This window comes from Calypte anna, chromosome 4 (genome assembly GCF_003957555.1).
Source record: "Calypte anna isolate BGI_N300 chromosome 4, bCalAnn1_v1.p, whole genome shotgun sequence".
In the NCBI taxonomy this organism is placed as follows: domain Eukaryota; kingdom Metazoa; phylum Chordata; class Aves; order Apodiformes; family Trochilidae; genus Calypte; species Calypte anna.
Genome location: NC_044247.1, coordinates 16,586,739 through 16,613,000, shown reverse-complemented (window position 1 = coordinate 16,613,000; position 26,262 = coordinate 16,586,739). Strand labels below are relative to the sequence as shown.

Sequence of the window (26,262 nt, the reverse complement as noted above, 5' to 3'; positions counted from 1 at the left end):
GATCCCTCACCATAGTGTTCTCCAGGGTTGCAGGGGAATCTCTGCTCCAGCACCTCCTGCAGTGCCCTGGGGGCTGCAGGGCTGGTCCTCCCTCTTCTCACTCCTCTCCCCAGCTGCTCTTATGTACCAGTTCGTTTGTTTTTGTTTTTTTTTTTTTTCCCTCCTTAAGTGTGGCCAGCAGCACATCCATCTTGCAGATGGCCTTATTGAACCTCCCCAGGCACCCCCGCCAGGTCTGTGGGTGCTGATGGGTGATGTCCTGGCACAGTGTGGGGTCCCCGTGGCCTCAGCTCTGCCTTCGAGGAAGAGCTGGGTGAACTGGGGGGCAGCAGAATGGGGGGCTGCAGGTGGCCCTCTGAGGGCATTGCTAGGGGGGGTGCCAGGACAGTCTCCTGCCCCCTTGGGCATCCAGGGAAAGGTGAGGGGCTGGAAGGGGGAACCTGGGCTAGGCTGAGAGGGTGTCCCAGGGCCAGTCTGAATGGGGGGTCCCAGAGACCAGAGCCAGGGTGGTCCCCGAGTTCCGAGTCTGGGTCTGACCTGAGAAGGGGAGCATGCTGGTGAAGCATCCCCAGGAGGGGAATGCCGAGGAGGGACTCTGCTGGGGGGGGGTGTGGGTGGAGACCCGGGATCCCAGGACCCAAGATGGGTGGGTGGGGGGCTAGCCGAGCTAGGGGGGAATGCGAGTGGGGGATGCTCAGCAAGGGTGAGGATACGGGGCGGGGAGGGGGTGTCCCGGGGGGTGCGGGCGCTGGGCGGGGCGGGGGGCGGACCCACCCCCCTGGGGGCCCGGCAGCCACATGACCGGGCGGGCGGTGGGGCCGGGCCGGGCTCTCACCGCCTACAAATGCGGCTCCCCCGGCGAGGGGCCACCGCCGCCCCCAGCCCCCAGCCCCAGCATGGCCGCGCCGCGCTGGCTCCTGGTGCTGCTGCTGCTGCTGCTCCTCGGGCTCGCTGTGGCCACCGCGGGTGAGTGCCGGGACCCCCAGGCGGTGCGGGACCCACACCGGGCCGGGAACCCCTCTTTCCCCTGCTCCGGCATCGCGCGGTGTCCGCGCTGGCGGCGGGCGCGAAGGGGCCCGTGCCCGTGGGCTGCGCGGGGCTGGGGGGGAGGAAGCACTTTTCGTGCTGCCAACAACCTCCCGTCCACGTCGGGGGCCGGGGAGCCGCCTCTATCACGGGTCGTCGGGGCAGGACCCGCCTGGTGCCGAGGCGATCGCCCGGGGCATCCCTGCGACGGGACTCTCGCTCCTTCCCCGGCTGCGCTTCCGCTCCCGGCTCCGCGGTCACTACCGCGGGTTGGGACCCCCGGCTGTTTCCCCGGGCTGGCACCGGGTCTGGTACCGGAGTGTCTCTGCCAGGCGCCCCGGAGGCCGGGGGGTGGACGTTGCCCGCGGGGAAGGGATGAGGCAGCCCTTGCGCCCGGCTGGCACGGAGGGGAGCACGGGAGGGGAGGTCTAGGGGCCAAAGCCTGAGCCTGGGTCGCTCCGGTCGCCGTGGCGAGGCCAGTGGCGGTGGCTGCACGAGGTAGCTATGCTGCCTGCAGGTGGCCATGGTGGCCGCGGGAGGTGGCCACGGTGGCCACAGCTGGCCTGGCCACCTCGGCGCAGGAAGCACTTGGCCATCCAATGGGTCCTGCCGGGGGCAATTCAGGAAAGGGGCGGCCCTGCCTGCCTGAGTGTCCCCATCCCTGTCCGCTCCACTGAGCGAGGGGACCCAGCTAACTCTCTGTCTGCTGTCCCCAGGGCCGCTGTCTCCGGACGGGCAGGATGCGGGGGTAGGACTGGTGTGCGCACCGGTGCGGCCGCGGGGTGCCCGGCGCGGGGCTGTGCAGCGGCCCGGGGGGTGGCGGAGGTCCCGGCGGCCTCGGCCTCGGCCCCGGCCCCGACCCCGGCTGTCCCACAAGGGCCCGATGCCATTCTGAAGCAGGTGAGGAGCAGCGGGGTGTGGAGGGACATGGGGACACGCGTGACACTGCGCGGAGGGGACTCACGGCTGCCTGGGTTTGCTCTTCTTGCAGGGTCATTTCCAGCTCTCCTGGGACGTGGCTCCCATCGCCTGCTCTGTGTCCCAGCCTGCTCTGCTTGTCTCCTGACCCCGAGAGGGGGGTCCTACCCGTGACTACTCAGCTGGTGTCACCTCCTCCCTCTGGTGGTCCCTGCCCCTGTCCCTGTGGGTGTGGGGTTGTCTGTGCTCACCGGGACCCTTGGGCTTTGCCAAAGCACTGTGGGTGAAGGAGCCTCTCCATGGGGGGCTGTGAGCTCCCTCGGGGCTCCTGCCCTGTCCCTGCAGTTGCCCATGTGCTGGGATGAGCGTGGAGCTTGTCCTGGTGGGGGGGGAGGTCTATTTATTCCCATGATGCTAACCCCACACCCTGGGTGAGCTGCTCTTCCCTCCCTGGTGAGCAGGGGACTCCATACTGTGGGCAGACCCCACTCCTGGGGACCCCCAAGGTGTGGGGTGCTCACTCAGGACACCGCGTGGGGCTCTGCCCACTCCATGACATGGGACAATGGGAGAATGGGGGGAGGGCACGGGGGGTCTCTGTGTCAAACACTGATAAATGCCAAAGAGGGGACCTTGCTCTGAGCACAGCCAGGTCCTGCTGACCATGTTTCTCATGTCTGTAAAGATTTATTCTGTGTAAATATATCTTTATAATAAAGAGTTATAATAAAGGGTTATGATGACAGGAAACCCTTATTTCTGCAGTGTGGGTATGGGCTGCTTACCCACTAGTGGGAGTCCTCAGGTGGCTGGGGGCCAGCATGGGGTGAGCAGCACCCGTGCGTGCTGGGGGAAACCGTGGGTGCAGCACCCGTGTCCAGTAGCACAGTTCTGGGGCAGGGAGGAGGGATTGGGCCTGGGCCATCCCTGGTGGGGGGACAATGAGGCTGATGGGTCAGGTAGAATCTGAGTGGTGCCTGCTGGGTGATGCTCCAGCCCAGGTGAAGGGCAAGCAGCCCTGCAGTGCTGTGTGATGCTGGTTCTGTCACTGGTGTCCCCATCCCCACGAGGCTCTGTGCAAGTAGAACTGGGGTTCAGGGCTCAGAGGACTGAGGCTCCCTGTAGGACCTTGCAGGTGGGTGGGGGCAGAGCCCTGCACAGGACTGGGACCCCCTCAGGACAGAATCTCCCCACATGGGACCCTCAAGCAATGCAGTGCCTGTGTGGGGCCCCAAAACCCCCAATTGTTTGCAGAAGGCCACTGACAGGCGAGGTCCCCAGGCAGAGGGGACCCGGCAGCATGTGGGGTGGTGGGCAGGGGGTGGCAGCAGCGGAGGGGAGGGGGTTAAGGGGGCCCCGAGGAGCGGAAAGGCTGCAGCTGCGGGGCTGGGAGCGGGAAGCAGGGCTGGGCCCAGCTGGCCTCCATTAGCTCATCCTCCGGGACCGGGGCGGGATGTGCTCCCGGCCACGCGCCAGCGTGCTCCGCCATGGCCAGGGCTGGGACAGGGCTGCCAGACCCCTGCCTGCCCCCTTCTCTGCCCTGACACTCCAGTTTCCAGCCCCATCAGCCTCCTGGCCCCAGCCATGCCCCCCCCAGCTGACCCCACCTCCACTGGGACCATCCCTCCATTGACACCCGATGATGCTGCTGCTACTGGTTTGAACTGGGAGGCCTATTCCCCTGCACCCAGACCTCAGCACTAATAATTTGCCCCCATGCCCTGCCCTCGAGCTCCTGCATGTAGGACAGGCAGTGGGGGGTGGTCCTGCAGCCCACCCTGAGGAGCCTCCGTGCCCCACAGCCCTGCCAGGCATCGCCCATCACCAAGTGTGGGGGCTTGGGCTGTGTCCAGGGGTGCACAGCTGAGCCCTGACCCTGGCCCTCCAGCGCCAGCCTGCAAGGGGGGGCCCAGGGAGGACCCCCCGGTTGGGCTGCAGCCAACCAGCACTGGAGGAAAAGGCTCCTGGGCTGGGAGACTTAAGGAATCTCTGGCTTTTCCTGGCCTGGCTGGCTGCCCGCGGGCAGGTGGGAGCTGCTGGGCTGCACCATGCAGCCAGCACCAGCCCTGTGTGGCACCAGAATTGGTGCTGGGGCACGAGGACAGCCCTGGGGACAGGGACACGGGAAGGGAGAGACACAGCTGGAGCAGGGGGAGAGAGATGGGAACAGGCTGAGCTGTGGTGGACTCACAGAATGATTTTGGTTGGAAAAGATCTGCAAGACCATCAAGTTCAACCATTAACCTGGCACTGCCAAGGCCCCCACTGGAGCCCTCCAGGCCTTGGGGACCTCTGGATGGACAGGGCTCATCTGGGGACAGCAATGGGTGTCCAGGGTGTACAGAGGGCACTGGCCCTGCCAACATCCCGGGCTGGGACACTTCTGGACCCACCGCTCCCACCAGGGGACATCACTGGCACCTGCCCTTCCTTGGTGTCCGTGGTGGGCAGGAGGGGTGTGTGAGCCTCCATGTCCCCCTCAGGGCACACAGCAGCATCTGACAGTCCCCAAACACCCCAAAGACCCCCAGGGACCCCTGTCCGAATGTGGAGGATGGGCAGGTCTGTCCTTCAGCCTCAGCTCTGGGGAGCACCGAGGTTTCGCGCTCACTCCGGCATTTCCGCCGGCAGTGGCAGGAATGTGGAGGTTTGGGGAACAATGCCGGCACCTTGCGCCGGTCCCCTGCGTGCCGGGCCCGGAGCAGCTGCCCGGGCAGGGCTCTGCTCTCAAGGAGCGGGCAGGAAGCAGATGGAGATGACACCGGTGGCCGTTTCCTCCGGCAGGACGCGATGGCTTTCTCCAGCGCTGCTCCTGTCACCGAGCCAGCGGCGCTGCAGGGACCCCGGGGTCCGCAGCATCACTGTTTGGAGCTGCACAAGCCCTGTGCCCAGGACTGGCACTGTCACCACGCTGTGCCCACTCTCCCCACGCTGGCATGTGCCCATCGGGCAGCCAGCACCATTCCCCGGGTGTCAGGAGCCTGCGTGCTGCTGCCCAGAAGCTGAACCAGGGGATGGGGAAGCTCTACCATGGTCCTCAGGCGGTGGGAGAGCCCCAGGAAGGGCTCATCTGCCCCTGGGAGTGCCTGAGGTAGCCCACAGAACCTGGCACAACGGAGGTTTATTTGGAACGAACCGTTTCCCAATAAATTAGGTCATTTAAAAATTTGAAAAAACAGAAAGAAAAAAACAAAAAGCAACAAGGTGGGGGAGCCCCTGACAGCTCAGCCAGCACACGGGGAGCTCCACACGTGGCCACCTCCAGGCTAAACATAGGCACTGGTGAGGGGCTGGAATGCAGCCCCCTCCACACATCTCTGGCAGTGGCCCCCTCAGCTGAGACCACCCAGCCCCAGCCCCTGGCTGGCAGGACTCTGCTTAGTGTTTGATGGGACAGACCCCTCTCTCGCACCCCCCTGCGGCGACCCCTCCCCAACTCTGGCACTACAGCCCCCAAGTGCCAGAAAAACATGGCTCTCCCCGCCTCCAGCTACTCCCCTGGGCTTTGGAGTTCTGTCTCCTTTCTCCAGCCCCTACCCTTTGGAAGCAGCTCGGGGGAGGTGGGGATGACAGCACCCAAGCCACCCAGTGCCACGGCCTGCCGAGAGCACCAGCAGTCTCTAACCCTTCCCTATGGGGGCTCCAGGGAGATGGAGGTGAAAAGGAGAGAGAAGCACAACTGGGGGAACTGGTGACACTGGCAGGGGATGGGGGGGGTGCTGCTGGCACAGTGCTCGGGTGTCCCGGATCCACCCGGGTCCCAGGGGGACAGCAGGAGGCTGGCAGTGCAATGAGCGTGTGGGTCCTCTGCAGCGTGGGGTGCAGTGTGAGGAAGGCTTGGGGAGCTCATCCCTTCCCCCTGTAAACACCTCCCTGGAGGAGCTGAGCGCCTTCACCCCTTCGGAGCAGGCAGAGGCCCATCCCTGGCGGGTGGCAGGGGACAGTGGTGGCACCCGTGCAGGAGTCACTCCTCGTCCCCAGCCAGCAGGAAGCTGTAGAGGAAGCTGATGGCGCGCTGGCGGTCCTGCTGCGTCTGCTTGGCCACCAGGTTGGGTGGGGGGCGCAGGAGGAGGCTGGAGAACAAGGCAGCTGCAGGGGGAGGTGAAGCTGGTTACCAGTGAGGAGGGGAGACCCCAAGAGGGGCTGTGGCCCCAGGGGAGCTGCCTTACCAAGCATGGCAACGCTGACGTTGTTCTCTTCCGAGTATTTGAGCAGCTCCCGCAGGAAGGATATCAGGTACTGAAAGACGCCGCGATGGCAACGAGGCAGCTGAGAAATCACCTGCAAAGCAAACAGATGGGAAGCTCTCCCAGCTCACCCGGATGCAGCCAGGGCACCCTGGGGCACTCTTCCCCTTCCCCAGCCTCGAGGAACCTGTGTGACCACCAGACCGAGCCACAGCCTCAGACAGAAATCACAGAATTCTTGAGGATGGAAGAGACCTCTGAGATCAAGTCCAGTCTGACCACCACATCAGCCAGACCATGGCACCAAGCGCCACATCCAGCCTTTCCTTAACCACCTCCAGAGACGGTGACTCCACCACCTCCCTGGGCAGTCCATCAACAAGCCACTAGCTGTAGGCACTCCAGGCACTCTTGGATAACTGCATCACCAGGTAAGAGCTGCCCCTGCCCAGGGGCTGCTTCCAGTGTGTTTCCAGTCAGATCCCAGCTCAGAGCAGGGCCTCTAGCCCTCAAGACCAGTAGAAACTCTTCATTCCCTGGAGCTGCTCTTCTCTAACTCCTCAGGGAGACACAGGACAAGCCTGGTCACTCTTTGGAAGCCCCCCTGACAGCTAGCAGACACTGTGGTGCTGACCCCAGGGGCAGGAAAGCACTGCCAGGGCACCCAGTTCATCCTTCCTGCTGCAAGGAGCCTCTGAGTGCCTGCTCCCTGACAGCTCAGGGGATGGGAGCAGGACCCAACCAGCCCCAGGGCTGAGGCAGAGCTGGTGACAAGGGGACAGAGCAGGAGGCAGTCCCAGACCTGTCGGCAGAGGCGGCTGCTGTGGGAGCAGTCCAGGCACCTCTGGTACAGCTCGTAGCAGATGACAGGCTCTGGCAGAGCCTCCAGGAAGATGAGGAGTGCTTCAGCCACAGAGTGGTTACTGCCCGCTGAAGGGGTGGGAATCAAGGGGCATGCTGAGCTGATGGACCCCTCCCCCCCCCACACCAGTTCCTCAGCCTCTGCTTCCGCCTCACAGGTCTTGCAACCTCTCTCTGCCTGCATAACCAATCCCTGGCACCAAAAACCTCCTTCTGCTCTGCTCCATCCAAGGAAAATGCTGCTCCACCAAGCCTGCACTGCCTTTGCCCACCCTCTAGCCCCACACAAGCCCTCAGCTCCATCAGCCCCTTCTCCAGACCACGCTCCTGGGAAGGCCAAGCACAGCAAGGATACGGATTGTCTCAGGGATACTGGTGTCCAGGCAGTCAATGATCTGCTCCAACTCTTCTTGCATGCCTGGAGATTGAAACAGGTCCTCCTGCAAAAAACAGCACAGGGATGGACAAAGTCACCTTCCTCACAGAGGCTGAGGCACGTAGTGACAGCTGGGTACCCCCAGCCAGTGCCCTAAGCACAGGGAAAAGCCTGTCCTATAAATACCAAACTGGAGTTGATCTCCAGCTGCTGATGGAGGTCACCAAGCTCTCCAGAGCTTCCCAGCATGGCAAACACCCTCTGCCTCACCTGGTGACAGCCGTGCTTGAACAAGTGGTCCACCAACAGCCAGATTTCCTTTGGCAGCTGCAGTGGCATCTCACTTGCATCCCCAGGGTCCAGGGAGCCCATCTGCAGGAGGGATTTCTCCTGGGGGCAAAAAGCACACAAGATCTCAGGGAAACTTCAGTCCCTCTGGAAGGTCCTTGGGTAAAGAAAGCCTGGAGAGGGGAAGCAGCAGGACCTGGGACTCACCTGGCCCTTACAGCCCAGAGCCATTGCTCCATAGGTCTCAGCTCCACTCCCTCCCACTGCCCCACAGAACAACCTGCCTGGTCCACCACCAAAGTATCCAAGGCTCAGCCCCACCTCAGCACAGTCCCCCCTGCCACAGCAGCACCCACAGGATGGGTCTCCTGCTGCCCAAATCACAGCTCCCATCCACAGCTGATGCTCTGGAGCATGATGAGTCCCTCTGCTGCATTAGCTTCCACATTTCAGGTCCAATCCAGCCACCATGCTCAGCTCATCCAGCTGATCTCCTCTGGATGCAGAGCTGAGGACATGCCCTCTGGGCTCTACACCAGCCTGGCTCTCCCAGGTTTCTGTCCCCATTTTCCTAAGCAGAGCTCTCTGCTGAACAGACAACCCTGACACCACTGTCACACTGTCCTGCTTACTCATGTGAAGCAGCTGACGAGACCAACTGCTCAGGAATCTCCATCGCACCGATCTTTAAGGGAATCAATGTTTTATAGGGTTTTTTTCTTTGCTGTTTTTTCCTCTCCCCGAAGGAGGAAGCCACACGCCACTCTCCTGCAGCACATGCAGCAGAAACACCCCGAGCAGATGGGCAGGAGCAGGAACACCAACCCAAGGACACCAGCAGAGAGGAGCACCACCAGCCCAGCTGCCAGCTCGGTGACAACTGTGACCCCTGTCCCTCTGGGGCACAGAGGTTGGCTCGGGGCCAGCTGGGGGTGGGATCGCCTTCTCCCGGCACACCCAGAGACCTGGGAGGCACAGAGGGAAGGTCTGGAAGCAGCACAGGAGGCAAGCACCTAACAGCTCTCCTCTGAGAGGGGCAAGGTGGTAGCTGAAGACCCTCTTTGTGACCCAAGGGCAGCAGAAAACCCCCAGGCCAGGGCATGGTGGCACTGGAGCAGCACCAGGCTCTGGCAGGGCCCTGTGGGGACCCCCAGGGTAGGAACCCCCCCAGCTGCTAGAGCAGAGAACGCTGGAGGAGGAGAAGAAGGAGGAGGGGGAGGAGGAGGAGGAGGAGAAGGAGGAGGAGCAGGGCCTTGGTTTCCCGTGCACCGAGCGCCCTCTCCTGCCGCTGCCAAGGAGGGGAGTGCAGCACAGCCACGTCCTCGGGAGGAAGATGCTCTGCCATGTACCCAGCAGGCAGGCACCAACCTCCTCCCTTTGCTGCCAGGAGGGAGTTCGGAGATTTTAGCGGCTCAGCACCCGCGGTCAAGCCCCTCTTGCAGAAGGGAGGGACATCACTGCCTCTCCTGTTTCCTCCCATCGCTGGAGAGGGAGAAGTCCCCCAGCCCTGCTCAGGGCCAGCTCAAACAAGTCACCAAGAGCCTGAGCAGGCGTGGGGAAGGCAGGAACAAGCTGCCACACGCATCTCCCACCTCCTCTCGGGATGACAGAATGGCCTTGCTTGGCACAGAGCATGACTGCAAAAGCAAAGCAGCAACCCTGCTCCAGCATAGGTGGCTGGGAGAGCCAGCAGAGCACAAAAGGTCTGTCTGCCTCAGCCCCCAAGGAAACAACAAGATGGGAAAGAGCAAAAGGCTGCAGTTTTCTAGCTCAGCCCCCTCCCCACACATCTGCAGAGGGTGCGATGGTGAACTCCTTACATGCATGGTCAGAGCTAATTCCAGACTGCCAAAGCCTTGCCAATCTTCTCTGGAAATAGCTGTCACTGCTGCTAGGATCAGGGGAGTATTTGTTCCTCTCCCCAGGCAAATTTGGTGAGCTTGCAGCAGCTCAGCTGGACTGGCCCATCTGGGCTAGGGGGTCACTTCGTGCTCTCACATGTCCTCTCTCACCGAGTCCCCAGCTGTGCTAAGAAGCTTTGCTGGAGCCAGTGCTCCCCCCACACCCACCTCCCCTCCCCTCTTCCCCTGAAGCCAAGGGGAAAACTCTCCTTTCCAAACAAGTCATTGAGGAGCAGGCTTCCCCAGCAATCGTTCATGTTACCTTTTCTAAGAAGCTGTCTTCTCCCTGAGAGCAGCGGGGAAAGAGAGAAGAGGGAAAAGTATGGTTAAGAGAGAACTCACCCCTAGACCAAGCAGAAACCTAATTTGCATTACAAGAACCCACTGAATGCCAGGTCCTGCAAACATTTTGCTGACACAGCCAAAAGTTAAACCTATGGTGAGAGATTTGCCTGCCAATTAGCAAAAATCCTGCTCACATGATGCAAAACCTTGTCAGGATTTCTACATACTCCTCTCCCAGGGGCCTGGCAGCACCTCTGCTCACTGCCCAGCAAACTGTCAGGCCACAGGCAGGTGAGATGTGTTCACCAGGAAGAAATTGCCCCTTCCTGAATCTTCCTGGTCAGAAATAAATACTCCTCTACTATTTCAGGCATCTTCCCTTGTGATCAAGCCAGAGAGAAAACATCCATCAGGCTAAATCTGTGTCTGAGTGTGTGTGGCAGCTGCAGAGCTCACAGGCCCTCTAAGCAGCTTTGCGTACAGTCAGGGAAATGCTGGTTTGTGCTCCAAACCCCAGGCTGCTCAGCTGGCTCCAGTTAATAGCATTAACCCACTGCCAGGAGGGGCACACCACAGCCCCCCGGGCTGCAGGGCCAGTCCTGCTGGGATGCAGCACCCCTGCACCAGCACAGCACATCATGGGGTTACTGGAGCCTGCAGGAGGACAGGGAAGCCAAGCTGCCCAAAGGCAGATTTGGGACATTGACATTTCAGGGTGGGAAGGACCAAACTGCACTCAAGGGTTGAGCAAGAAACCCACCTGGAGCCCCCACAGCACAGGCATGGCTTGGGGGGAGCAGCATCCCCTTTCCAGCCCTTCAGAGCCTCCTAGCCCTAGCTCAGCCACACCAGCCCAGGCTCTGGCAGAGCACACACACTCCCAGCAGGAGCTGGCACAGGTTCTCCATGTGCAGGGGAGGGTGGGCAGAGGCCACAGGAGAGGGGCTTGTTCCATAACAGGGGGTTATCACCCACCTGCTGCCCACCACCCACCTCTCCAGCACCATCAGCTCCAGGAGGCTAACCTGCTCCTGACAAAGACTCTTCCAGAAGCTTTTTAAAGCCCACAGCAGGATCCCAAGAAAAAAAACAAAACAACAAACAACAACAGGATGAGGCTCAAATACCAAAATCCCAAGGGTGAGGTGCTCCAGGGTCAGCAGCTTCTCACTGGAGAACTAGGAAAGCTGTTTCCAAATGAGCTCCTACCTACACTTTGCTGTCTTGCATCCAACTGCCTCTCAGCCCCTTACCAAAGAGACAGAAGGTGACTAAGGCACCCTCTCAGGTGCACACATTGGCTCCAGAATGACAAATAATGATGCTAGGGACCAGTGAAGCTTGGGGAGAAAACCAGTCTCTGTCCCCCAGAAGAGCTTGCACACTGGGGCCTGAGAGCCTGCCAGACTGGCCATTTGCTGAGCTGTACTCATCAGCACACCCAGCAGCAGCAAAGTCCTTTCTCTGGTCCTCTTGCTTCTGCTCAGCCTTCCCCTGAGCAGTGTGAATGCCTCGGGCATCCAGAAGGAAAAGGATCCTGGAGCTCTGTCACTGCAGAAGCCTGGGCACCTCGGAGCGTGCCAGTCACACCTCTCAGGACACACCAGTGCCACCCAGCTGAGCCTGCCAGCACCAACATGCCAGGAACACAAAACACAAGGTGATGGGATCACGTTTCTGTCCCACCAAACCATATTTAGAACCTTCTCAGAAACAGATAAGGTGCAAGCTGTCAAAAACCACTGGTTGTGGTGGAGGAAACCAACAAAAGAGCTCCTCAAGCTCTGAAACGAGTAAATGAGCTCAGAGCCAGCAGTGCTGACCCATGCTGAAGGCATTCCTTCTGCTTTTAGGAATAAAAGGAAGGGAATAGGTTCTCTCTCTGTGCAGAGAGCTGCTCCAGAAGGCTGCTACTCACCAGGTCAATGAGCTTGGTGACTGGAACTTCCCGGATTGGCCGCCTCATGCGACACAAGGCCTCCAGGGAGGTGCCAAAGCAGCTGGGCAGGTAGGTCCCACTGATGGTGAGGAAGTAGTCCTTCCCTCGGTCCAGGTGAAGGACAAGAATATCCTCAATTTTATCCTCGCCAGAGTTCAGGAGGGTTACTGAGTCCTTACTGACATACACATCTAGGGAGATGTCTGTGCTCTCATCTGCAACAAACAGGAGCTCTCAAGAACATACAGTCTCCAAAAGGGGTGTCAAGGGCAAACACACAGCAGCAGAGACAAGGGCCACAAAAATGAGAAGAAACAGACAAGGACAATGGCAAGAAAGGGGAGACCCAGGGAAGAAGAGAGGTGGGGTGGCAGTCTACAGCAGCACACTGCAGAAACCATGGTGAAGCTCACCTGGCTCCAAGTAACCTTCACAAGGCTCAGCCCGCAGCCAGGGCTTGCAGTAGTGGCTGTCATTGAGCTTTGGGATGAAGGAGAAGTGACAGGTGACCTGCCCGTTATTGGTGATCTGGAACTTCTGCTTCTGCAGCTGACGGAACTTCACATTCTCAAACTCAAACTGCAGAGCGAAGAGAAACCAGATCATGTCAGTGGCACCCAGGCTGCATGGCAACCTGCCACCCAGGAGTGCCCACACAACACACAACCCCTGACAGGACACCTGCCAAGAAGACAAGATGTCCCTCTAATCCAATTCCTGACCGTAACAGGAAAAGTTCAATTTCCTATAATCCAGTTTACTGAATCAAAGTCTTCAGAAGCAGTTCTAGCACTTCTGAGGCTGCCATGTTTGGGCAGTGGACAGGGACTCAGGTTTCATCCTCACTTCTCTCCTGCTCAGCTCCAGGGAAGGAAGGAAGTCATTCTCCATTCTGTCCATTAAACGCACGATGTCCTCAAACAGCTTCCGATACTTCTGCTCATCCACAACCTTCACCTGTGGAACATCAGGAAACACTCAGCAAAGTTTCTGACCAGCTTGCATAGGAACTCTTCTGGTCATGAGTAAACTGCAGAAGCTAAACACCTCTCTAAGCACTTGCCACAGTCAACTGTGAGAAGTCACTAAGGTCTTTCTGGACATTGGTCACACCACTGGGAGATCACTGGGGGGGATGTCTGTGGGACAGCTTTGTCATCCCATGCCATCAATCCCGATTCTCCAGAGGGGGAGGAGAAAAGTTCTTCTTCAAGGAGACCTGAGCTACTTGGGGAGCAGGTGGTACACAAGAAAAGGACACAGACCATCTCTACCCTGCAAGCTGGGAAACCCAGACCTGCTCCCAGCCATTCCCCACCAAAGACACTGAGATGTGAACCAGTGACACACGCTCTTAACACACCCGAGGCAACACTGCTGCAGCAGGCACAACCATGTCCAGGTCTCTGCTGTGCCTCCTTGTGGAGGAGAGCAAACAGTAGTTCACCCACCCCAGCACCAGCTACCAAAGATTCCAGCCCAGGAGTTAAGCAGCACTGTTAAAGCAGTCCAGGGGAACGCTGCTCTGTCTGCCCCATGGGCACACCTGCTAAGGTGACCTCCAGGAGCCCTGTGCCACCGCACTGTCCCCGTGCCACTGACACACCTCCCTTCTGTTGACTCTGTCTTCTTGCAACAGCACCAACAGAGGCACCTGGCTGTGTAACCACCTCCTGGAGGAACGGAGGACAACCCTGTGATCCCCCCCGGCACAGAAAAAGCCACCAAGTTACCCCGATGCGGAATAGGGCGCTGACAGGCTTGTGGTCACTTGTCTTCATGTCCATGTGGCTGCAGTACCGCAGCTGATGGATGTTCCCTCCTCTCCAAAGGATCCGATCACACCACGCTGGCACACGACACTTCCCACTGCAAAGAACCAGGGTTACCAGGAACTCCAACAATCTTAATAAGCCACCCAAGCTGTTCCACCCCCACCACCAGTGCCTGCACCAGCAGTGATGGGATGAACGCCTGTCACTTTCCTCAGCTCCAACACAAGGTTATTTCTACTGCTGTCTTCCCCCTTGCCTGAACAATAGCTGAAATTCCCATCCTTTCTAGAATCAAGAAACAAAATAATCTCAAACAAGGCAGTTTCCACATCCCAAAGCCACGTGTTCTGTGAGCCAAGCTTCATTAGTTTCTTTTGCTGCCAGATCCTTCTGCCCACTACAGTCTGACCCATGGCTTATTGTTTCCACTGTGTGAAGTGTACTCAGCTACTACTGTTGTGTTATGAAGTCTGAATCCTGGGTTATCCTGTGCTGATTCATGAACACAGGCAGAGGAAAATCCAACTGCTGTGTGGTTCGAAACTCCTTGGGAGCTGCTCTGCTCAGAGCAAGCTTCTTCATAACCATCTGCAGAGGCATCGCGCAGCAAGCAGGAACCACCACTGCTACTGCAGCAGGTCTGTAAGTCAGGGGACAGGATGACTCAGAGAGAGCATTTCCTTATCTCTTCAGTGCCTTTTTACACTGTTTGCCTCTCCCAGTAGCAGAACATCCTTCCAGTGCAGGGCCACCTGTGAGGTCATTGCTTCACTCTCCTTCATCTGCTGGGATGGGCAGGAGGGGAGGCTCAGGGCAGGTGTTGGTCAGGGCACCCAGGGTCTGCTTGTCTCAGAGAGCAGGGGAATGGGAAGAGCACAGCCTCACCTGTGCACTCCAGACATCACCAGAGCACTGAGAGGTGCTACAGGACCCAGGAAATCAAGTTTTGTGAGGTAAGCTTTTTATGTCATATGTAGATATGTCCTTACCTGGAGTCCCAGCGATCTGTCTTGGAGTCATATTTATACGTGGGGATGAATTTAATTTCTCCCTCAGTGAAATCTGCAAATGCTTTCTTCTGAGTGCGCTGAATATTCAGCTAAAGCAGAAAAAGAACATGTTAAAAACAAACAACACAGAACCACCAAACTACCCCAAACACCCCCAGGCACAGAGCAGAGCAACTGCAACCTGTGGCCATGGGATTCACCAGATATCCCCAAAACTGCCCCCTTGGTCTCACACCTGTAACCAAGGTAAAAATGCAACACATCAGTGGGACATTTCCTAAATGGACTGAACACCAATTAACACAGAGCTGCTTATCAGAACACACAGGCAGCATAAAACGATAGTTAAGGGAAATACTAATTGCTTCACTTGTGCTAAATGCCTTCATTAGTTTTCAGGCTTGAGCGTCACCATCATTAATATTTCACTGCCAATCATTTTAACAAAACCCTCCAGGTGTGTGCTGGCTGACAACCTGACACTACTTTCCCTTTCTTATTCACTCTTCTGAAAATGTCCTCATTGTTCTCCTCACAAGACGCAAAGCTGAAGCTGTTTCCTGCATGAAGCCCTGCAGCACAGCAGGGATGAGCTGAGAACAGAAGCCACCAGATTTACTGCTAAACTGTGTGTGGGAGATGATGTTACACTGCTGCTGGTCGTGTTCCACAGGTACAATCCCTCACCTCAAAGGCAGATCTGGGGCTGCCTGGGTTTTCAGTGAGCCCCAAGGACACACTGAGTGGGGAAAACTCCAGTTCTGGAGGGAGGCCAGCCTGGCTGAGCAGAGCTGGTCTCCAAGCCAGCACCTCTCCCACAACACTGATTACAGCAGCTTTTGATGCTCTTGTTGCTCATTCCTATTTTGAGCTTGTAGTTTGTAGGTAACAGAGAACTCTTTGGATGAGATGCAAAGACAATGCTACAGTAACTGCCCTTAACCACGGTATAGAAGACAACCTGGTATTGTTAGGGGATTGGTATCACCAGGACACCAGAGCCCTGTTTGGGGTCTGTGTCTACAGACACTTGTTGCAGAGCACATGCCAGCTCCTTCCAAGCACAGGCACATCTCAAACCAAGACAACCTCACAAAAAACCAGCAAACATAAACAGAGTTCACTGACCTGGTCATATGTCAGCAGTTTCTGGAGCTCATTCTTACTGATAAGACTTTTCACCTCACTGGCATCAGGCAGACAAAGCCTGTAGTTCAGGTCTCCTAGCCAGATGACAACACTGACAACAAAGACAGAGATGGAAGAGGCAGTGGTTAGCATCCCAGGCCATGCAGGGAAGAAGGGGTGCAGAAGAAGGGATGGCTGCTGGCTGCTGATTAAGATTGAGACTCATGGAAGACAAAAGCAGACATCAAAGCTTTAGTCCAACAGCAGAAAACAGACCACAGCCTTCTGTTACCAGCAGCTAAAGAAACACTGCTGGTATTCACTCTTCACTCCATAAAGGTTTCATTTAAAGATTAAAATCTAAACCCCTCTCTGGTATCAAAGCTCTTCCTGTTTGTAGTCAAACCTCAGAATTTCCATTAGTGGATTATCAAGGATAATCTAATATTTGAAGTTTTTTCTGTACTAATCCACTCTACATTTTATTTTTTTTAACGGTTTAAATATTAACTATGTAAGTATTAACCATTTGCATCAGAAAACTTAATTTATATGATTTGTTGAATCTACGTTTGAGTTGGGTTATTCATCTTTGTGGTCATCTAATTAATAATTTAAAAAAAATAATCAAGTACTGCCTGTATATCCCCCAATTCATTTAAAAAGAAATAGAAACAGCAATCACCAAGTGCCTGTTATTCAAAAAAATCCTGAGGAGCACAGCCTCTGACCATCCTGCTGTCTCTTTGCCTCCCCTGCTCACACTCCCATTTCCCACCACAAAAACCTTGGCATTCTCACCCAGATGACTGAGCCACAAAACTTACCTGCACAGATCTCCTGTTGCTGGGATTCTGACCCGACGCGGATTATTCAACACCAGAAGGGAAAAACCAGCAAAACAAACTTACTCGTGTTTTGTGATGTTGAACTGAGCCAGACTGTCATCAGAGGTGACAAAACTCATCCGAGCACAGATATCTTTGTAGTCCTGATTCCGACGCTCGAAGTCCTCCACGTGAGCGGCCAGGTGGGAGTTGACGATGCAGAAGGTGGTGTTGTGGAACACAAACCTGACAGCCACACCACCCTTGTTGCCCTGGGGAGAGCAGGGAGACACAGAACTCAGAGAAGGCACCGGGGAGGAGATGGGGATGGCAGGGGAATGAATCCAGACTGTGCCACTGCTTGCACGGATGCAGGGAAGCGCCGAGCGGGTGACTCACCATCTTTCCCATGATCCCTGTGCCCACAGACTCTGTCATGATCTCTCTGATGTTGCTCAGCTGATCCTTCCTTGCAAACACGAGCAACATCATCCCAACCAGACGGACCATTTGCACCTGCAGAAACACAGGGGGTCCCCAGTTCCCAGAAAGCTGGTGGAAATTCAGCTTGGACTCCCTGCCTCTCCGGATGCACTGCTTCTATGGTCCCAAAAGAACCCCAGTAAAGTCCTCCTGACACAACTGAAGAAACTCTGCCTCAAAGCAGCAGCCTCTGGAAGATTTTGCCTCATAAATTATCCTGTTCCTTTAAGGAAAAGCTATTTGTTTAATTTACTAGCTCAAAAAACTGTAGTATAAGGGTGAAGGGGTATCACAGAGAAAGAATGGGAACCTGCTGCTATGATTCGATCAAGCAGAGGACTTTTCTGACACCTACCTCCTATTTTGTGGTACCCATCTTTATAAATTACTACTTGGAAATTCAACAGACTCTCCACATTTAGTGTGGCACAGGTGCACACACACCTAGCACAGCCCCCTGGGCTCCCCAGCTGCTCCTCTCTGGGCCAGGTCAGGAAAGGGGAAGCCCACTTCCCCTTCTCTTCCCAGTCATGCCAACTCTGTGACAAGACCCCACAAGACTGAACAGAACTCACTTTCTTATACTTGGCCTTAGGGTGCAGGGACTTCTCCACGGCAGCCAACCATTCCTGCTCCTTCACAGAATCAAGGTAGAAAAATGCCTCTGTGCTGAGGTCCAGCTCCTGGAACCTGAAGAACCAAACCACCTTAGCACCCCCCATCTCCCACAGATCAACCTCCTTCAATCTGAAGCCTCCAGCAAGAGCTCTTCTTGGAAGAGATGCTCCTTGGAACCACTTGCTAAATAAAGCAGCAGGATTTCACCACTGTGCCTCTGAGACCGCATTGCAATGCCCTCAGCAGCCACCTCTCTGGTCAGTCTGCCTGTGGGCAGAGGACAGCAGAGGGCTCTGTGGGTGCCTGCAGGAAAATCTGGTTATGTCACACCAGCCTCGTTTAACCCAATACTCTGCCTCATCCAAATGGCTCTTCCCTTCAGAGACACTGCTCAGCTTCAGGAACCTCTGAGAACACGATGGGAACTTAAACACAGCCCACCCGTATCCAAGCAAGAGTGACAAGAAACCCAGCACCCTGAGCACACCCGAGGCCCCTGCTGCTCACCCGATGCAGTAGAAGTCAGGGGGCTCAGCATCACACACCAGCCAGGGCTCCAGGCTGCTGTCTGGAGACTGCCCATTCACATTCCACGTCCCCACAAAAAACCTGCAACACAAAAGCAGCCCAGCTGTTAGAGAACAAACACAGTAACAACCACACCAGCCCAGCACTCTGCTGGGAGCAGACAGAGGTGAGCTGTGGGTGTGCTGGGCCACACCAGCTATGGGGGAAACAAAATTCTTCTGGTCTTGGTCTCTGCACACACCGCTCTTCAGGCACAGCTCTCACCTGAAGTTGTGGAGGTTGACATATGCCTTCTCTCTCTTGGCAAGCAGATGTTTGATGAGGCCTTCCCTCTGCCCCGACTGGGTGCTGGGGAAAAACATTTTGCGCATGGTGTTGGTGACTTTTGGCTGGTCTCTTGCTGCACCTTCTCTCTCTCGGAGAAACCTAGGAAGAAAGCAAGAGCAGAATTAAAACTGGTTCTGCTGTCTAGGTAGAGAAGGAAAAAACAGGAACAGAATCCCCACATTACTTATTCTGAGGCACAGGAGGAGGGGGACGTTCCCGGCGAGATCCTGTTTGGTGGTTTTGCATGTTTCTCTTCTCTTCTAGGCTCAGGGTGTTGAAGTCATCCTCAAACCCCAAAGCTCCTGTAGTGAAAAAAAACCAAGCAGGATGCCCTGAGAAAGCACTTAAAACAGTTCTGATGAAGAAGGAAAAAATATAACGCCACAGAAAGTGAAAAAGCAAGTTATAATGGCAATCTATCAGCACTGGTGACTCAGGGAATGAGAAAGGGGCACTAATCACAAGTCAAGGCAGGAGTGGGTTTAACACAGACAAACCAAGGCACTAGGCAGGAGACAGCACTCAAGAGGGAACGACAGAATCCAAGGACAGAAATGTTTTATTTTGTTCAGGGAGCTGTGAAGGGAGGGAACACGACAGAGGGCAGCCTGCTAAGAGCAGGGTCAGACACAGCTCCCTGCCCCAGGTGCCCCACTGCTGCGCAGACCCCAGAGTACACAGAGGTGACAGTTCAGTACCTGAAGAGGAGGCCTGTGATAGAGATGGGAGGTTCCTCTCCACCTGATGCCAGCTGGTTGAGTCCTTTGGTTCAGGAGGAGAAGCTTTCAGGTGGGCTGGAAAAAAAAAAAAAAAAGAAAAAAAGGGAAACAACAGAGTCCTGTCAGAAACTGCTGGCAGTCAGAGGGCTTTACCACCAACATGACAGCAGCTCTCCTCACCTTCCTGTATGCTCTGCACTTCTGAGAGGAATCCCAAGCAACGCTCCTCGTCGGGGATCTCGAAGAGCCGCGCCGCAGTCTCCTCTCCCTGGATCCGGACCTTGCAGCCTGCTTCAGGCACAAGCACAGCTCACTGAGTCTGTCAGGTCAGGGGGAGGCCGCCCTGAGAGTCACCAGGCTTTGGGTATCCTTTGAGCTCACCAATGAAAGCCAACTTCCAGATATTGTTTCTGAGGGAAATCTGAACCTAAGCAGATTCAGAGACACCCCTCACCCACCCTTGGGGTCTCCTCAGTCATCTTCTCCCAGTTACAGGAACATTTCTCCCTACTGTGATCTCACACAAGAGAGCTCGAGAAGCAGTAAGAAAAATGCACTGAAAGGGAAAGCAGAACTGGTGACTAGATAAAGCTTTGCCAACACCAAAACAGGCAGCTGGTGGTAACCCGGGCACGGGGAGAGAATGGGAGATGAGAACAGTCCTGAGCACAACGTGGGGCCCTGGGTAAAGATTTAAGGAGCTGAAGTTTGACCAAATGCCAAAGCTTCATTGTGGGCACTTGAGGGCATGTCTGTCACAGCACTGACTGCCCAAAGGAGCCAGACAACAGCACCAGAGGAAACACAAGCCCTGCTCGATCAAAGACACGCACAAGGAACAGAGGAAGACAATGGAGTAGTAAACCAAGGGCGTGTCAGCACCCAACAGGCAAAGTGTTTCCTGAGAGGAGCCCAACCCACACCACTGCAGGTAAGAAACTTACTGTTTGTAGCTATATCAATCAGCAGAGTTTCTTCTGCCTCTGGAAAACAAAAAACAAACAAACAAACAAAAAACAAAAAAAAAAAACCAAAAAGAAAACCAAACCAGGATTAAGAGAGTTCACACCAAATGCTGCAGTAACTGAGTACTCAACAGAACATGCTGCCTGCTGCCAGCCACAAAAGAGTCCTAACAAAGGACCAAACTGCTTTAATTTGCATCTGCATGGCTAATAACAGCTTGGGTAGAAAGAACAGCTGTAATAGCTGTATCTGGACAGTCCCCACCGTCACTGGTCCCTGATGCTCAGTGTGCTGGAGCACCTGGATGGTTTGTTCCACATCAGTGTAGCTCCCTGGGGGGAAAGTCAATCTGACAACAAAATTCAGAGCTCATCCACACAGCAAAAATGGGCAAAACCACAGGAAGTTCCACAGAAGGGCAGGAGCCCAGGAAAAAGTCCTTGTGCTCCCCATTGTATTTGCCAACGAACAGCAGAGGGTTCCTGCCAGCAGCCCTGAGCCCACTCACCTTGCACACACTTGAAGCGGCTGTTGATGGGAATATACTCTGGATCAGAGTTTTCCTTCTTCTGGGAGTGGATAACTATCCTGGAGACAGAAAAAAAGGATTGGGAAGCCCCGGGAACACCTTCTCCTGGGACAGAGAGGTGAGGGGAGTCACAAGAGCCGGGCTGGCAGACAAGCGCAGCGCTGGACTTCTATCGCTGGGAGAGGGGAAGAGAAAGCGGGGAAAAGGAGAGGGGATGCGGGTGCGAGCGGTGAGACGGAAAGCGCCGTTCGACCGTCCCCGGTGCAGGGCTGGGGGGCGGCGGCCCCGGCTCCTCCGCTCCCGCTGGAGGCAATTCCCGAGGGGCAGCCCTGGAGGAGCGGCGGTCCCAGCCCCCGCCCTGGACACAGACCGCTCAGCGGCCCTGGACACCCGGTGCGGGCTCGGCCACCCGGGGGAAGGGAAACCGGCCCGAACCCCGCGGCGGCAGCACCGGCCTGACTCACCGGCCGGACCGGCCTGGGCGCGCCGCCTCGCGGGGCAAACACACCCGGAGAGTCCCGATCCCCCCCGGCCCCGCCGTGGCCCGGCACTCACCCGTACCGGCCCCTCCGCCGGCCCAGGCTGAGCACGCACGGCTCCCGCCGCCCGTCCCGCACCTCCGCGCCGGTAACGCTCTGCGCCCGCAGCTAAGGAAACCGCCGCCGACTGCCCTCCTCCCCACCGGCCCCCCCGCCTGCCCGGCCCGGCCCCTCCCGCCCCTCCCAGCCCCGGGCAGGTCCCGGTGGATACGAGGAGGCCGCAGGCCGCGGCAGGCGGCTCCATGGCGGCGCCTCGGTCTCCCGGAGACTCCGCGCTGATTCCCGGCGTGGGGCAGAGAGGCGCCCGCCGCCCAACACTGCCCCCTGCCGGCGGGAGGACTGCCCCCCTCCGCCACAGGGCAAAACGGCACCGGGGGGGCGGGGCGGCACCGGAGGGGCGGGGCAGTACCGGGGCGGTATCGGGAAGGCCCGACGGGGTCTGGACAGGCTTCTCCCGGGGTTCAGGCCCGTCTCCCGCCATAGCGAGTACGTTTGGACCCCATGCCGGTCCGTTGTGTCCCCCGGGCACGGGCAGGACCGGCGCGGCCCTGCCACCTCAAGTCGAGGCCCCGCCTTCCCAAGAGCTCATTGGCTGCGCGCCTCTCTCCGCGCTGTCAGTTAGCCTGAGGTCCCGCCTCTCTGCCGTGCTGATTGGCTACTCGCCCCTCTCATTTGCATGTGTGCGCGGGGCAGGCCGGGAAGAGCGGGCGTTCGAAGCGGCGGCCGGAGCGCGGGGAAGATGGCGGGGCCGGGGGGCGAGGAGGAGGAGGAGCGGTACCGGCGGTGAGCACGGGGCGGGGACGGGACGGGGGTGGCGGGGGGCCGGCTAGGGTGTCGGGCGGCCCGGGGTCATGGAGAGCCCCGGGGAGATCGGTGGGCTCGGGGGCGGGATGAGGGTGCGGAGGCCCCGGGGAGCGGGTGGGCTGCCGGAGCGGACCGGGGGGAGCGGTGCTGAGGCTGTGGGGAGCGGGGCGGTGGGGGGAGCGCGGGGGGTCCCGGGGCGGTGGGTGCCCACGGTGGGTGTCTGTCGCAGGTTGGTGGTGGGAGCTAAGGTGGCAGCGGGCGAGGGGGAGCTGGAGGAGGCCCTGCGGCTGTTCCGGTTTGCGGCCGCCATCCGTCCCAGCGAGAAGCTGCAGAGCCGCATCCAGCGCGTGGAGGAGGCGCTGGCGGAGATGGAAAAGCAGGAGCTGCAGGAGGAGGAAGAGGAGGAAGGCTTCGTGGACGTGTGCGGCAGTGGCCTGCTGCTCTTCGGGGAGATGCACGAGAAGCTCTTCCAGCACCAGCGGGAAGGCGTCGCCTTCTTGTACCGCCTGCACCGGGAGGGCCGGCCCGGGGGCATCCTGGCAGATGACATGGGCCTGGGCAAGACCATCCAGGTCATCGCCTTCCTCTCGGGCATGTTCGATGCCGAGCTGATCCAGCACGTCCTGCTCATCATGCCCACCACCCTGGTCAGCAGCTGGCTGGCAGAGTTTGCTCGCTGGACGCCCGGCCTGCGCGTCAAGGAGTTCCACGGCAGCAGCAAGACGGAGCGCACCAGGAACCTGGAGAGGGTCCAGCGGAAGAACGGCATCGTCATCACGAGCTACCAGATGCTCATCAACAACTGGAAGCAGCTTGCCAGCAGACACGAGCAGGAGTTTGTCTGGGACTACGTCGTTCTCGACGAAGCCCATAAAATCAAGTGCCCATCCAACAAAACAACCAAGTGTGTGTACGCCATCCCCGCCAGGCACCGCCTCCTCCTCACGGGCACCCCGGTGCAGAACAACCTGCGGGAAATGTGGTCCTTGTTTGACTTCGCCTGCCAAGGCTCTCTCCTGGGAACAGCCAAAACTTTTAAAATGGAATATGAGAATCCTATTACCCGGGCCAGGGAGAAGGATGCAACTCTAGGTGAGAAAGCGCTGGGGCTGAAGATGTCTGAGAATCTAATGATGATCATAAAGCCGTATTTCCTCAGAAGAACCAAAGAAGATATCAAAACCAATCAGGCTGACAAACCAGATGCTCCTCTGCCTGAGGATCCAAGTGAGAACAGTGCTCCTGTCATGCCATCTCTCACAAGAAAAAATGACTTTGTTGTGTGGGTGTACTTGGCACCAGCGCAGGAAGAAATCTACAGGAACTTTCTGTCTCTGGATCATGTGAAAGAGGTGCTGATGACAACCCGATCGCCTTTGGCTGAGCTGACAGTCTTGAAGAAGCTGTGCGACCACCCCAGACTTCTGTCTGCACGAGCCTGCATCCAGCTGGGCTTGGAGGAGGAGGAGTGCTCTGGGGGGGATGACAGGAGTGAGGTGGGAATGCTGTCAGGTGCTAACAAAATAGACCATCTCTCAGCTGAGACCCTGATTCAGGAGTCTGGGAAAATGCTGTTCCTTGTAGGGCTCCTGGAAAGACTGCGAGAAGAGGGGCACAGGACCCTGGTGTTTTCTCAGTCGAGGAAGATGCTGGACATCCTAGAGCAGGTCCTGTCTCACAGGCAGTTCAGGATCATGCGTATTGATGGGACAGTGACCCACCTGAGCGAGCGGGAGAAGCGCATCAACGCCTTCCAGAGCAGCAGGGACTACTCTGTCTTCCTGCTCACTACGCAGGTCGGGGGCGTTGGCATCACCCTCACAGCAGCCAGCAGGGTGGTGATCTTTGATCCCAGCTGGAATCCAGCTACAGACGCCCAGGCTGTGGACAGAGCTTATCGGATTGGGCAGAAGGAGAACGTGGTAATTTATAGGCTGATCACCTGTGGCACCGTGGAAGAGAAAATTTACAGGCGACAGGTCTTCAAGGACTCGTTAATAAGACAGACGACCGGGGACAAAAAGAACCCGTTCAGGTATTTCTCCAAACAGGAACTGAGGGAGCTCTTCACGTTGGAAGACACTCGAACGTCTGCGACTCAGATCCAGCTGCAGTCTTTGCACGGCACCCAGAGAAAGAGTGACCCGGAGCTGGATGAACACATCGCTTACCTGCACTCTCTGGAAATGTTTGGCATTTCCGATCACGACTTGATATACACGAGGGAAATAGCTCACGAGGAGCAGGTTGAGAGTGAGGAAGCCCATCAGTACATTCAGCGCAGGGTACAGAAAGCCCATGAGCTCGTTCAGCTGGAGTCTCAGCTCCGAGATCAGAGGATGGAGGGGATCAGGAATGCCTGTGGAGAGATGTTGCAAAGACCCCCAGAACCAGTTTCCCAGCCAAAGAAACTGTCACCAGGGTTAAACAATATAAATACTTCTGTTTCACCACCGGTAGCTGATCAACACAAAAATGACAAAGTTATTGATCTTACAGAAGACCAACATGTCCAGGTTCTTGATGTCAGCTCCAAAATGACAAGCCTGACTATTGTTGACTTGGACGAGGAGAAACTGGCACAACATGTGTCCAGTATGAACACAGAGATGCTCAATACCAGCAAGACAGTGAAAGAATCCAATTTACAAGAATCTGAGCACGACCTTGAATCAAGTGTTATACCATCATCACCCCTGCTTCATCCCCCTGAGAAAGAGAGTCTGAGTCCTGAACAGCAGCAGCACTCCCATGTGAGTTCAGACAGCTTGACCAAGGCAGGGGATGGCCTGTCTGGGATCTGTCAGCATTCCTCTAGGGAGTCCAGTGTGGCTGATGATCCCAAGAAGTTCAGAGATGCAGGAATGTCAGATCAGGTGCCTGACCCCAGCGCTGCCTTGGAGACAGATGAGAATGATGTTCCTGAGCCCACTTTATCAAATGCTACCCCAGAAATCCATACTGGGCTCCAGAAGTCTGATGTGCTGGAAGGCAGCTTGGAGGATATGTCTGTGCAGGATCAAGTTGATTTCAATCTGGTCTTGGAAGAATCTGATGAGGGATGGCAAGATGCCTCAAATAGGGAAAGATCACTGGAGAACCCAGAAAAGGAGGGCTTCCAGCTGAAAGCAGAAAGTTTTTGTAAATCTCCAGCAAAACTTTGGCCAAGTGAGAAGGGCAACTGTGGGCAACACCATCACAGTGCTGAGGAAGAGCCAAGTGACTCCCCGCAAGGGAGTGAAGTGTCAGAGCACAGCAGTGGTGTCTTTGCTTTTGGTAGAAAGAAATGCTTGCGAAGAATTGTTTCAGACAGCGAGGATGAAGACCATTCCATCATGATCTTGGAGGAAAATGAGTCTGAAAAAAGGCCCTCTCCCTTGAGCAGCCCCAGGCACCAGTTTCTGGAAGGAATTAGTGCATCCACTCCTAAATGTGACAGAGGTACAGCAAAAGCCATCTTCTCTCCCCAGCTAACCAACAGTGGTAGCAGGTCTACTGCTTCCAGGAGATCTCTAATCAACCAAGTAGTAGATGAGGTTGAGGATATTGGAGAAATCATGGGAGCCAGTGGTGAAGAAGAAGATGACAGTGATGAAGAGCAAGGTGACTTCATGGAAGAAGAAGCTGAAGAATGTAGTGTTGAATCTGCTGAGCCTGAAGAAGAACCTGCTGGAGAAACACTTGAAACTGAAGAATCCTTCCATATCAACAGTCTGGCCTCAGGGCAGTTGGAAGCAGATGAGACAGAGTCATCTCAGGAGGAATCCACTGGTGATGCTGAGCTTCAGTCAGGTGAGCAGATAGACTACTTCACCCAGGAAAGTGCCTCTGAAAAAGGGGTTGGTCAGAGCTCCTCCCCTGCTGTAAGTGATTACACTACCTTGGTAGACAGTGGGAAGAAACTGAAGAATGATGGAAAGCTACAGGAGGCATTGAACTGCTTCCTGCAAGCTCTTGACATAAAAAGTGGAGATCCAGAAGTCATGCTTATGACTTTAAACCTGTACAGGCAGCTAGCCCAGAAATGAACTCTCTAGCCCTTTATTTTGTAGCCTGACTTTCCCTCATTAACGTTTGTCTGAGCCACCTGGCGATGATGCTCTGAACTAGCCTAAGGCTGATGGAAATCACAGACACATCTTGTGTGGTGACTGAACAAGTTCAGCTCCTCCTGTGTGAGGAAACAGTCTGGGGATCTCTATCTTGGGGGGGTGGGAAATTTTCACTG

The 26,262-nt window shown here is 56.6% G+C and overlaps 2 protein-coding genes across 5 annotated transcripts; one reads left to right on the top strand and one right to left on the bottom strand.

Annotated features, from left to right (window-relative positions):
• Positions 1–5,046: 5,046 nt before the first annotated feature.
• OCRL (OCRL inositol polyphosphate-5-phosphatase) lies at positions 5,047–21,509 on the bottom strand. Of its 4 annotated transcripts, none has more exons than XM_030449106.1 (24): positions 21,442–21,509; positions 21,247–21,326; positions 20,671–20,750; positions 20,141–20,179; positions 19,377–19,487; positions 19,176–19,271; positions 18,662–18,779; positions 18,415–18,576; positions 18,130–18,231; positions 17,580–17,694; positions 16,921–17,037; positions 16,606–16,793; positions 15,695–15,806; positions 14,546–14,655; positions 13,515–13,650; positions 12,628–12,738; positions 12,195–12,360; positions 11,761–11,996; positions 9,820–9,843; positions 7,639–7,758; positions 7,348–7,432; positions 6,934–7,061; positions 6,114–6,225; positions 5,047–6,033 (listed from the first exon to the last, which is right to left on the bottom strand). In XM_030449106.1, exons 1-24 carry the CDS (start codon positions 21,472–21,474, stop codon positions 5,909–5,911), a joined length of 2,706 nt encoding a protein of 901 aa, XP_030304966.1. In that variant the 5' UTR covers positions 21,475–21,509; the 3' UTR covers positions 5,047–5,908. The 4 variants fall into 4 exon arrangements, with proteins under 4 accessions (XP_030304966.1, XP_030304967.1, XP_030304968.1 ...); XM_030449107.1 differs by having other exon boundaries at positions 19,377–19,484; XM_030449108.1 differs by lacking the exon at positions 9,820–9,843.
• A 773-nt stretch (positions 21,510–22,282) lies between these two features.
• On the top strand, positions 22,283–26,067 carry ERCC6L (ERCC excision repair 6 like, spindle assembly checkpoint helicase). Its single transcript, XM_030449438.1, has one exon. It carries the CDS (start codon positions 22,403–22,405, stop codon positions 26,060–26,062), a length of 3,660 nt encoding a protein of 1,219 aa, XP_030305298.1. The 5' UTR covers positions 22,283–22,402; the 3' UTR covers positions 26,063–26,067.
• Positions 26,068–26,262: the final 195 nt, after the last annotated feature.